The 13,470-nt window shown below is 38.1% G+C and overlaps 1 protein-coding gene and 1 non-coding gene across 2 annotated transcripts in view; one reads left to right on the top strand and one right to left on the bottom strand.

The window, feature by feature from the left end:
• LOC122398152 (PH domain leucine-rich repeat-containing protein phosphatase 2) overlaps positions 1–13,470 on the top strand; it is a 97,265-nt gene that overhangs the window by 81,905 nt on the left and 1,890 nt on the right. Inside the window, exons 5-15 of the mRNA XM_043397814.1 lie at positions 1,099–1,256; positions 1,745–1,891; positions 9,459–9,606; positions 10,557–10,682; positions 10,773–10,926; positions 11,017–11,077; positions 11,199–11,453; positions 11,553–11,762; positions 11,833–11,995; positions 12,057–12,340; positions 12,592–13,431. Coding sequence (XP_043253749.1) covers positions 1,099–1,256; positions 1,745–1,891; positions 9,459–9,606; positions 10,557–10,682; positions 10,773–10,926; positions 11,017–11,077; positions 11,199–11,453; positions 11,553–11,762; positions 11,833–11,995; positions 12,057–12,340; positions 12,592–13,431 — 2,546 coding nt within the window. The remainder of the gene's footprint in view (positions 1–1,098; positions 1,257–1,744; positions 1,892–9,458; positions 9,607–10,556; positions 10,683–10,772; positions 10,927–11,016; positions 11,078–11,198; positions 11,454–11,552; positions 11,763–11,832; positions 11,996–12,056; positions 12,341–12,591; positions 13,432–13,470) is intronic.
• On the bottom strand, positions 10,162–10,281 carry LOC122398635. Its single transcript, XR_006259207.1, has one exon. It is a non-coding gene; the product is annotated as a U5 spliceosomal RNA (small nuclear RNA).

Genomic DNA, 13,470 nt, shown 5'->3' with positions numbered 1-13,470 from the left:
TGCATCGGTTGTACTTCGATGTCAAATTAAATTAGAATTTTTTTGATTTTCTAAAAATTGTTTAAAACTATTATAAAACTATACTATAATATTTATGTATCTTCCGCCAGATAAAGCACCTTATTCGCCATTTTCAAACAAAAGTTAATTTCCTAACGAAGAGTGTAACATCATAGTTTGTAAATTTCCTGGAACCAAGGAAGTTTCAACAAATTCAACGAAAGTTTACAAATGGCTGACTGTGATAAATGCAATTAAACTTGTCGAACTTCAAACGCAATCGATCAATAGTTACTCGTAAGAAAGGCTAAGAATTAACTTTCTCGAACGTTGAAAATCGAGGAGAAAAATGTTGACGACGATTGACAAGGTATTCGTGAATTTTATAGAGCTTAATCGTTTGGTGCAGTGCAGTTTTCTGTATTTGGTGAAGTTTAAGGGAAAGTGGGTCGAATAGCGATTAAAAGTGCAGTTTTCACGAAACAATTAATCGACGCGAAACTTCGAATTGTCGAACGCAGGTGGGATATACGTGTATGTAGAAAATGGTACACATTGGGGATTTGATCGCCATTATGGAGGAACGTGACTTCGACAGAGACACCATCGATACGGACTCTCTGGAGTTCGAGGTAAACTTCGTGCTTGAAATCGAGTAAACGGGAATTAAAATATAGTTGTATCCTTAATTCGCCAAACTGAACAACAAATATAATAACATCGATCGAAACAACGATCACAGAGGCTCAAATTTTATTTTAAGTTCGAGGTAACGAAACTTCGTGCTTGAAATCGAGTAAATGGAAATTAAAATATAGTTGTATCCTTAATTCACCAAACTGAACAACAAATATAATAACAACGATCACAGAGGCTCAAATTTTATTTTAAGTTCATCTAATTTGATATTCTAAAAAAAATGTAACTGTTCACTGTGACGTGAGATCTACCAGAAATTAAGATTGTAAGCTTGTTTTGGATCCCACAGATTACTAAAATACAAAGGATTTGGCAAAGAGGCTAAAAAGTTCTCCAAGGGTTGTTATAAGTTAATTTAATTTAGTTTCATTACGCTGAAAGCATTTTCTGTTATTGCAGGCTATACACTTGTCATCGTGCCCGAAGCAGTTGGATCTCAGCAATGGAGGTCTGTCAAGGATTCCTGACAGCGCTGTAGCATTCCCCGCCATTGAAGAGCTGGTGCTGAGCCAAAATCAGCTTACACACACCAACAACAACCTGACGCTTCTGCACAGGTACGATGTTCGAAATAAAGCTCGAAATCTTCCAAAGTAGTGTGTTATCCTATCCCAAATTATAGAATGTACCTTTAAAGAATTATTAAAATCAATGATGATCGTCTTTGATCATTTGTAAAGTTTCAATTATAGTTAAGCTATTAAAACAGTTATCAAGCTTCTAATAAATAGCAATACAAGATTATATAAAGACCAAAAAAAATCAGTCTATAAAAATTTTAAATAGATTCTACGTTGAAGATATTTTATTTTCTCATAGATTAATCATGAAGCTTCTAATAAATTGTAATATGAAAATTGTGTCAATTAGTAAAGGGTTTCAAATGTTTCTAAAGAGTTGCAACGAATGATTAAATTAGCAATTAAGCTCCCCAAAGCTTCTCTAATATAACAATTACGAATCTCACGACGAACGAAACGATTGGATTATTTATTAGGGCTATGATTGCAACGACTCGATTGCAGTTAAATTTTTTGTGTCGAAGGTTCCCGAAACTTCATATTCTCCATGTGGAGGGCAACGAACTGAAGAAAATTCCGCAAGAGTTACTGGAGCTCAGGGGACTTACCTACCTCAATCTCTCGGACAACAAAATCGAGAAGATTCCGGCTGACATAAGCCAGCTTATCAAGTATGTAAAGTCAATTTTATCAGATTTCGATCCACGATAAATGCTACGAACCTACCCCTCAGAAAAATGGGGTTCGATGCATTTTTTCATAAAGAAAAATATCCAGAAGGATACACAAAGAATTAATATTTACCAATTACCAGTCATAAATTGGAACGAAAGGATTAGGAATGGCTGTGTCAGACGTTTCGACGAATTTCCAAACGCAAAGTGCTTCGACAATCGGTATCGATTCCCCTTTCCACGGCCAGTTGTCCACGGAATAGGTGATTTATCTTAATTAGCACATTGTCGACTAGGTAAGGGCGTTTGCGGATGCTAGGAAATCGACAAATAATATATCCAACTGGGTGGTTCGTTCGATTAATTAACGGATAACTTTCTATTATCGGCGGGCGGAAGGGCTGTTGATTTATCGGGTTGATCTGCGATGCGATAAACTCCGATTACCTTTGGAAATCGAACCCGAAAGCTCTATATTATTAATGACTGTGGTGTACTGTCGATGAGAGATGGAAAATGGAAGGAAGGTGGAGCGCTTGCGAGAGAGACGAGAACGTAGCCCTCTAGCGGCGAGTACGGGAGTCATTTTCCACTAAAAATTCTTAGAACTCCATCGTGAGTGCAACGAAGATCAATAGTGGGTTAAAAACAAAATGGCATCACAAATAAGTCCAGTATAAAATCTTGCAATTTTTGTTGATTCTTCTAATCGATTCAAACGCGTAATCAATTATGTGGTGTATTAAGTAAAATTATTAGATATAAATTATTAGAAATTTCATTGAGAATAAATGGAGAACTATAAGTCTTCTAGTCGATTCAAACGCGTAATCAATTATGTGGTGTATTAAGTAAAATTATTAGAAATTTCATTGAGAATAAATGTAGAACTATAAGTTTTTTCTTTTTATAGTATTTCGATAAAAATAAAATAGTGGGTCAAATGGTGTTCCCTGTGGGATCGTACAGTTTCTGTTTGAAACACTTTTCGCTAAAATCATTACTTACGGGGCCGTAATCGGAATGGTTCGAGTAATTAAAGTTAGTTTAGTTGCACAAGTTATGCGCAACGCGAACTTGTATTTGGAAGTTTAAGGCTTCCTCTGCTTCGCTATTCGGGGATTTGGCTAATTCGTATAGCTGCATACTTGCAAACAGCTACTATTGAAACAGCAAAATAACGTCGATGTTCTGGGAGTAGTAACAATATTTACAATAATTATTATCTACATCAAATAGGTATAAATACACACACACAAATAACAAAACACACTTTTCTTCAATAATTTTCATTCCCTCTTCGTTGCTGAAGTTATTTTTCTCTTTAAAAAAGTGATAATAATAAATTAATCAGCAGACAATCACTGTTAAACGAGGGGGCAATTGTTTATAATTTTTTCATTATAAATCTCTAATTTTGTTGTACTTTTGTGGAACCATATACGTTGACTTTATTTTCAAGTTTGCCAACTTAAAAAAATTAAAATTAGTGTTTCTTGAATTTAGGGACCCCCTTCCCAAAAGGGCAAATCGCTGTGCCGTTTGCTTTTGTTTTTTTCTTTCTTACGAACCCTGTATAACGTATGCAACGAGACCCGATTCGAGGATGCGAGGTCCGTGCAATTAAGGAGGCAGAGGTTACGCAAAACTTCTCGAAAACTGCTTTCCATCGAGCGGAAACGTGGATGCCAAAGCCCCTGGCAGAAGGAGGAACTACGGGCGTGAGCACGAGCCCGCCGTCACACACACGGCTGTTTTACACGTCGGGTACACGCGTTGAAAAAGAAATCACGAACGAAGACGCATACACAGAGCGGCTGAAAAACCCAAGTCGACTGTCCGTTCACCGGTAGAATGGAGTTGGGCAACAAACGCTCGGCCAGAAGTCATGCATGAGGGGCGCAGTGGCGCAGAAACGGCCAAGGAAGAGGAGCCTAACCGCGAATTAATGCGAAACTTTCCAATAATCGCGCGGATCGACGGCCACGTTTGCACGTCGAATTACCAAATCGAAATTATCGGTGTTCCAGAAAATATCGCGACCTGAAAGCTTCTCCTTTGCCAATTAATCGTTGCACTTTCACGATCGATGCGTTATACTTAAACGCTGTTTCTCACGTAAATAGACAGCACAACGATTTCTGAATAGCCTACTTACTTCGTCTAGATGTTGCAGCTTGAAAAATTTAGCGACGATTCGAGGAAATTGCGCTTCAAAACGCCTATGAATGGGTGTTTCTCGTTAACGAGAAACGATCCTGGTAATTGGCAATGCTAATTGTAATACATACCGGTGGAGTTATTCAATAAAAAATTCTTCGAATCACAACCGAAACGCGGCTTAAGTAACCGACTTTCTTCTGCCTCGAAGATACAAAAGGCTGAATTTAATTAACATTAACAATAAGATCGTTGATATTAAATGCAACGTGGTTACCGGAAACCGTACGCAGAGAGACGTACGAAGACCGTTAAAAATCATTGTTTATCGCAGGTGTTTCCTAGCAGAATGAGCTTTTTCATTATTTATAAGAGAAAGAATTTTTACTCGGACTATTAATAATTACAACGGTTTAATACGAATTCTAAAAAACTTTATATCCGGGATGTTTCGTGAAATTTGACCATTTTGTTTCCGTATTTCAATCGTGACAAAGTAGCTTGTTTTATTAATCAACTCATTGTTTCCTTGTCAGGAGCGGAGCAGTAATCGTTTGGAAGAGCTCTGCGAAGACAGGCGAACAATAAAATCGCTCGTAACTGGGGAAACAGGGTTAAAACAGGACAAACGTTTTCACTTCTTCTTTATCTTCGTGTCCGCGAAGCGTGCCGCCATTTTGCTCCTCGACGGGAGAATTTTCGAACGCGCTGCATATTTAACGCCCGCCCGGAACATTTCGTTATTCACGAACGAGTTGAACAGTCTTTCTTTCCAAGAATGGATAAAAATTCAAAATTGACATCCAACGCGTCTCGTTAAACTTGCAAGTTCACGTCTTTCTTCGTACGTAACATTCGAAAGAGAAGTTGCTTTGTACAGGTTTCTGCAGCCTTTCTTCTACCTCGCGAAGGGTACAAAAGAATCGTTTGAAACATTTAATAGGGTCTCTGGTAAACTGCGTGTCAATATTGAAGAACTACATTATATTTTCAATTAGGAATTTTTTTCTCGAAAATGGGTAGGATTTCGGGGGTACGTCTATTCACCAGAAATGATTATAATTGACCGTCGCAACCAAAAATAATTTTTTTGGAACGATTTGAAATTTTTTAATTTTGTCGAAAAATTTCGCTCTTTCTCGAATTTTTTTCTCGAAAATGGGTGGGATTTCCGGGGTATGTCTATTCACCAGAAATGATTGTAATTGACCCCCACAACCGAAAATAATTTTTTCAAAACGATTTGAAATTTTTTTTATGGTCGAAAAATTTCGAACTTTCTCGAATTTTTTTCTCGAAAATGGGTACGATTTCGGGGATATGTCTATTCACCAGAAATGATTGTATTTTAATCCCACAACTGAAAATAATTTTTTCAAAACGATTTGAAATTTTTTTTGGTCGAAAAATTTCGCACTTTCTGGAATTTTTTTCTCGAAAATGCGTAGGATTTTGGGGGCATGTCTATTCACCAAAAATGTTCGTATTGGACCCCAAAACCTAGAAATAATTTTTTTAGAACGATTTGAAATTTTTATTTTGCCGAGAAATTTGAGCACTTATTGAATTTTTTTCTTGAAACTGGTTAGGATTTCGAGGGTATGTCTATTCACCAGAAATGATTGTATTTGAACCCCACAACCGAAAATAATTTTTTCAAAACGATTTGGAAATTTCTTTTTCATCGAAAAATTTAGGCACTTATTGAATTTTTTTCTCGAAAATGGGTAGGATTTCGAGAGTATGTCTATTCACCAAAAATGATTGTAATTAACCCCCAGCACCAAAAATAATTTCTCCAGAACGATTTGAAATTTTTTTTTTTCTTCAAAAAATTTGTCCACCTTCTACTATAGTTATTCGGATAACCGGGTGCCGGATAATCCGAACACTACTGTACCAGTTTTCTAGAATACCCGATAAACCATTCCTGGGATAGATTACATTCCGTAACAAGAATTGATGATCAATTGACGTCCTCCAGCAGTCAAAGTGGCGATCCAAAAAATCGTCGAAGAGCACAATAGGAGCGTATAGTGATCGAAAGACGACCCAAAGGACCGACTCTGGTCCTCCAAAGGGACAAGACGGGGGAACCGTTTAAAATATTCAGCACTCTCGGATGCTGCACCTTGCAAGAGGATCTTAAAGAAAGATCCGCGTAACGGTCTCGAGTTTCCCAATTCCGTGAACAAGAACCCTTCGGAAGAAGCGCCGTTTAAAAGCTCCTTATCATTGAATTTCTTCTCTTAACGAGCCGCGTGCTCCACATCTGCGAAACAATGGCGGCGAGATCCAACGAATGAAACCGTGCAATTATTTCCCGATCAGAGAGTCCAATCAGAAAGAGCGCACATCCCTTGTTACTGTGGCCTCCATACAGAGGCGCTAACAGCCATCGAAGCTGATCGAGGCCTGTTGCTGCACGACTTAAGTATACCCAGGGTTATCTTATTATCTCGCAAACTTCGTGATCTGGGATTCTTGGGCAGCTCTCTTAGCTGCATCTAGGTCAGATCCTAATCGGTCGATTTTCAGAATTTGCAAGACGCGAAAAGAAATTGAGGAGACAGTCTACTGGGAGATGAAACCTTTGGAAAAATATTATTAAAAATTCCTTCCAAACTGATTCTTTGGAGGGTTAATTTTCAAGGTGGGTCAAAAGATGCGTCGCTGGAATTACCATGGTCCCTCTTGCTGCGCCACAGTCGGAAGCTAATCCGTCTGTTCAGTTACGTCAGAGTGGTCAGCGATCCTTGGGTCTCCCTCTTTCTTCCTCGAGACTCTAGTCTCGGACATGCTTTGCCTCGCGACGGACTCCTTAGTTCCCCGAAGAACTCACGCAAGCGTGCACCACGTCCCAACTACGGGAGCTCGTCCTTGTGACTAGAAAAACGACCATCGTGCAAGGTATCGATAGAAAACGTGGGCCCGTTTTAGTGCGCGATTCGAAACTCGAGTGTTTTGGGACGTTCGGGGCCTTTAAAATGGCGTCGACGACGAGTGGTGGTTTCGTAAAGTTTCTGGGAAGACGTTACTGGTCATCTACTGCTTAAACAATCATACTCAATCCCCTGCTGCAAGGTTTCTCGAATTTTTTCTGTCACAAAAGAATTTGTTTAAAAATATGTTTATAGAATAGTTGTCTAAAATCTAGCAACAAAATAACTGATTATTGATGGGTATATTTAGATGTGAATTTTATTTGGAATTAAATTTTTATTGTACCTGTAATTATATGGGTATATTTAAATATGAATTTTAGTTAGATATGAATTTTATTTAGAATTCAATTTTTATTGACCCTATAATTATATGAGAGTATATTTAGATGTGAATTTTATTAAGAATTCAATTTTTATTGATCCTGTAATTATGTAGGTATGTTTAGATGTGAATTTTATTTAAAATTAAATTTTTATTGATCCTATAATTATATGGATGTATTTAGATGTGAATTTTATTTAGAATTCAATTTTTATTGGCACTATAATTATATGAGAGTATATTTAGATGTGAATTTTATTTAGAATTCAATTTTTATTGATCCTGTAATTATGTAGGTATGTTTAGATGTGAATTTTATTTAAAATTAAATTTTTATTGATCCTATAATTATATGGGTCTATTTAGATGTGAATTTTATTTAGAATTCAATTTCTATTGACGCTGTAATTATATTGATGTATTTAGATGTGAATTTTATTTAGAATTAAATTTCTATTGACCCTATAATTAAATGAGTATATTTAGATGTGAATTTTATTTAAAATTAAATTCTGTATTGACCCTATAATTATAAGAGTATATTTAGATCTGAATTTTATTTAGAATTAAATTTCTATTAACTCTGTAATTATATGGATATATTTGAATATAAATTCTGTTTAGAATTCAATTTATATTGACTCTGTGAGGTTTGGGTTTCCAAAATGATGGATTCTTAATTACTTGGCAGGGGATTAAAAGGGATTGAATGGGTTTGTTGGACGATTGTGTAGGCAGCAGGTGCGCTCGGTACTGTCTGGGAGTGTTTAATGGAGTCTGGAAAAAAATTGTCGATGTTCAGAAGGTATTCTTTAACAAGGTGTACACCCGAAGTGGACGGACCGGATACTCGCTGCAGGCAGTGAATATTTTAATGGATTATAAACGACTGAGAAATGCAAAGGAAATTTCCTTGAGGATACAGTGTTCCGGGATACTCGGGGCGGTACTCCAGATCTTTAGAGACGTCCTTGCTTTTTAAGCGGCGTGTGCAGTAGCCGGCGAATAAGGGAATGGTAAAGCAGGTGAGAAGCGGCTGCGTGTGACGGAATTAAATGCGTGCAGAGGAATGGTGATTTATAAAATGAAAAAAAAAAACAATTAACAAAAGAAAAAAAGAGGAAAAGAATCGTAAATTTTTCTATGAAATCAAAAGAGCCACTTACAAAATGCAATTGCACTTTTTTTTTTAATCGAGCTAAATTTATTTTGTTGAAAACACAATTACCCTCGATCAAGAGACTCTCGATTTATTTGGATCCATTTTAACTGTTTATTTCAGTGAAATTCTGCTTTTTGACGAATGACAATAATAATAATAATGCGTGTAAAGATTGTTGCGTTTTATCGTTGACATCGTTTTGTCCGCCTTACGGTGCAACGATTTCAATTTTACTTGAAAAAAAACTGAAAGTTCGTCCGATGACACAGATGCTTACTGCCAGGAAGGTTTTCACCATAATTTGAAACTTTCTACTCAAGTGCACATCCTGTGGGCGGCCCGTTTAGGTTCACCGACTCGTTTGTCCGTGCAGCGAGGGTGCAACGTGCATTGACGTTAAACCACGTTCCGCCGTAACTGTAACGCTAATTCATCACGATTTATTTGATCGAACGAGTAACCGGAAGTACGATGCAATTTGGACGGCTTCGTCGATTGGCCAGACTTGAATTCTCTTTCCTGGATTTAAAGATTCATCCAATATTTATTTATTCCGGAATGTTAACTGTTTGCACAAGGAATTCAACTTTAGTGTTAGTTTAAATCTGTAAAGATTAGAATTACGTTAGACAAATGATCAGCCTTACGTGATTTATTATTAAAAAATATCAGACGTTCGAATCATTACTTTCTAAAACGTGAATAATACAACAATGGTAATTGAAATTGTTGTTACGTTGAATGTTTATAGCCTCTTTCGCAATTGTCTAATTAAAGAATAATTATTAAAGAGTAATTATATTACGACGTAAGAATAATCGAGCGAGGCACCAGCAAAACTGTAAATAACGTTTAATGTTCGTTTTACGTAACGATCTCGATCGAACGATAACAAGTGACGAAACGCTTAGAAATTTCGTTTCAATAATAGCTCGGGACTGTGTATACCAATGATATTTCTCTTTTATTTTTTAGCCTCAAAGAATTGATCTTAGATCGTAATGGGATTAAAGATCTGCCGCGCGAAGTCGGCGAGCTGAAGAACTTGAGAAACATTTCCTTGGCCGGGAATTGCCTCAACAGTCCGCCATCTTTCTTCAACATGCGTGCCTTCATGCTAACGGTACGTTGCGTTACGTTTTATAGAATTATTAAAACTATTTTGTAATTTCAAATTCGCGCTACCGGTACTGTTGCAACGAACAGTCACGGAACGAAGTTATCCGCGTTACAGAACCACCTAACGCATGAAATAATTATTCTAAACAATTAACTCGAAACGAACATCCTAGAAATCTGGTTAATCTGATTTCTAAAATATCCCGTGGAATTTTATCAAAAATTAATGATCGTTAGTTGTGAAACATTAAATTGATTGAATCTATTTAATGCAAATTATTTTATAAAAATATGCAATTATTAAACGCTACAGAAAACTGAATAATCTTATCTTCTTAATCTTGATTATTGTTAGAAGTGTATATCTTCCAGGTGGGCATTAATTGGAAGATAATTATTACTATCTATATCACTATAGAGACAAACAAAAATTTACTCAAAAGCAGAAACTTTCATTTCTTTCTAATTACTATTGTTTGTCTAATCTCAGATATTTCAATGTAATTCATTGATTCCTGGATTTTTGTCACCTGTAAAATTGTGTTTTTCAATGTATTATGACCCAGCTTTCGCCGAGTGCCAAAAAAATTAGTCTATCTTCTCATAAACGTTCCCCTCCACGGAAATCTTTAGTAAAAGGCGAAAGATTTATGCGTATTTTGAAGGGAAACTAGAGGTACCAAGCTACATTTTCGAAGGGCTATATAGCTACCTGAGAGCAAATATTACTTGTGAGTAATCGGTTATCTCGTGAGCCACCTAGTGGCCACGTGGTGCAACACTGTATGGTCAGGGCCGTACATGCGCTACTAGTCGCCACGTACACTATATTTTATATCGCTACACCCATATATGTACATATAAATTTAAAATTATAATAATTTTTGAAGTCACAAGTAAATCGCGTAATCGAAATTTTCCAATTATCTTTAACAATTTTTGTCGTTCTTTCAGGACGTTTTGTCAAAAACCGACAATGCCAGAGTGTACAAGGATGAGAAAAATAATCAGAATTATCTGTACAAAGTCAATCTGCGGAACAATCAATTGAAGGGGAACATCATTCTTGGAAATTACGGAGTAAGATCTTGATGCTCTAATAATCATATTATAGATTCTTCGAGACAACGGTTATTGATCATTTTCGTTTTTATTTCTCCTTTAATCAAGAATTTAACGCACCTAGACGTCAGTGAAAATAGCATTGAGAAATTGGACATCAGTGCTCTTCAAGAATTACGGAGCGTCCGTTGCGCGCGAAATATTTTGACAGAATTGACAGTCTGCGGGAGGAATCTCGTGTCACTTATCGCTGGAAATAACAGTAAGATTCCCCTTATTCTTTTAAAAAGAAATTAAATAATAAAGAAAATGTAAAGGATCTTAACTTCTGCAATTCAACAATTATTTACAGAATTGAAGAAATTAACTATTGAACCTGTGCCAATCACTCTGGAACATCTCGATGTCTCTTAGTGAGTAAAAATGCAATATACGATATGACAATATTTTATTCCATTGATGTGATACATTTTCTATATTTAACAACTGTATCATCGCGTGTTATTAATTCCTGAACATATACATTGATTTTAGTAACAACTTAGACGCTCTTCCAGAATGGACGCCGGACCTTCCGGTTTTGCGTGCCCTTTTTGCCTCTCACAATGCTCTAACAGCCCTTCCTGACAGGCTGTTAACACAGCCGTCGCGTCTGGAAGTTCTTCATCTGCCCCACAATAGGCTACAAGCTCTACCACCACCCAGGAAACCGCTGAACATTGTTCACTTGACGCTGCAAGACAATGCACTGACAGCATTGCCCACGAGTTTCTTCGTCAATACGGAAAAGTACCTAAACAATTTAATTTCATGCATTAATCGTCGTTTACGCAATATGTAAATTAACCATAAAAATAAACGTTGAATTAACGAGTTTCCTTTGCTCAGAATGAAGGTGCTGAATCTCTCCAACAATCGACTATCAGAACTTCCTCATCTGGGCGAAGGGAACAGAAGTCGACAGAGCAATCACAGCTTGGAAAAACTGTATCTCACTGCGAATTGTTTAACAGACACAGCGTTAGATACTCTAGCAAAACTGACGTCCCTGCGAGTTCTTCATATAGCGTATAACACTCTGGACACGCTTCCGGAAAGGTAGCAGTATCAGCTATTAACAATCAGCAAATTACAAGAGATTGAAGATAATACCTCTATTTACTTGCAGTTGCACTGCATCGTGGAGAGATTTAGAGGAATTAGTACTATCAGGGAATCGTCTTCAGTACCTGCCAGATAATGTAGCCAATCTGCGTCATTTGCGTGTTCTACGCGTCCATTCCAACCGGCTTCTAACTTGCCCCACGTTCAATAAAACGGCATCGTTGAAGGTAATGTTACATTCAGAATGAACAAAATGCATGGTAAGCTGAATGGTAAAACTCTACGTAGGTATTGGACTTAGCTCACAATCAACTGGACAGAGTGAACCTGGCTACTTTAGTGCCACCTCAGCTGCAGTTTCTGGACATATCCTGTAATTCGAGGCTCCACGTGGACCCTAGGCAGTTCCAAGTGTACAGGTCTCAGCGACCGATATCGTTGGTTGACGTGTCAGGACAAAATAGACCGAGCCTGCCCTCTCATCCTCATCAGCAAGAGATCGTTTCCGCCGAGAAGGGCGCGGAACAGCCGTGGAGATTAGGATTTTCGGAAACAGCTGGGTCCAGGGAGAGGTAATAACACTTAATCTCCACTTAGATCTATCTTTGCTCTACGTGCTATTAGATATCAATGTTTTATGCCAGTCATCCTCTAAATTGACATTGATCTTTATCACGTAAATTGCATGCTTCAATTCGACTAAGTCGTCGAGTAAGTTCTCGTGCGTCTATTTAACAGTTAAAGTGAATAATGTCACTCGAGTCTGCATGCTTCAATCCAATGTTAACAGACACTCGACTCGATATGAAAACAATTGTTGCAGATTGTACGTTTCGCAAGTTCGAATGCCATCGTTCTGCAACGTGGAAGGTCTGTTCGGTATATTCGATGGCGGCTCGAACCAGGAAGCACCGAGTGCCCTCCAGGAAATGATACCACGATTATTGTTGGAGGAGAGGACCGTCAGGGAAACGTCGAAAGAATATTTAAAGTACACGCTGCTCTCGGCCCACCGAGAGTTGAAAGAAAAAGGTCAGAAATATGGGATCGACGCTACCCTGGCGCACATCATCAGGATTCAGTCGCAACAGGGTTTCCCGAAGGCGCCCACGAGGTATTCGTTGAAGGTGGCTTCCTCCGGAGACGCAAGAGCAGTCCTTTGCAGAGCAGCTGGACCATTGACTTTAGCCCCACCTAAGAAAGTTCCTGTGAAGAATCAACTGGGCAACGCAGCCATGTTCCCTCTGGTAGTTCCCGACCCGACGTTCGAGGAAGTTGATCTGGAAGACGACGACGAGTTCGTGATAATAGCCAATCGAAGACTGTGGGAAGTGTTGAGCGTGCAGGAAGCTGTACGGGAAGCCAGAGCAGAGGCCAGTCCTGTTTTAGCCGCCAAAAGGCTTCAAGATCTGGCCCAGGCCTATGGAGCAGAGGATAATCTGAGCATCGTAGTCATTAGGCTAACGGGACCTAATCAGGGCGATTTGGATCAGCTTATGAGAGAACTGAGACACGCTGTTGGCAAAAATAGGGGTCAGACAGAAGGGGGATGTCCATGTCCTTGTTGCGTGCCACCGGCAGCTCACAAACCACCTGGGCCCTGTTGCTGTCACGCGAACGAGGGTTATTACTTGAACGGGGTGTTAAAAAGTATAGTAAACAGGTGAGGAAGTTCTCGTAATCATATATTTCTACCAGTAAG

The sequence above is a fragment of the Colletes gigas genome, unplaced genomic scaffold (genome assembly GCF_013123115.1).
Source record: "Colletes gigas isolate AHSC1104 unplaced genomic scaffold, ASM1312311v1 Colletes_gigas_Sc00011, whole genome shotgun sequence".
NCBI classification, from domain to species: Eukaryota; Metazoa; Arthropoda; class Insecta; order Hymenoptera; family Colletidae; genus Colletes; species Colletes gigas.
Note: the sequence above shows the minus strand (reverse complement) of the source record. Positions and strands in the feature narration are given on the sequence as shown.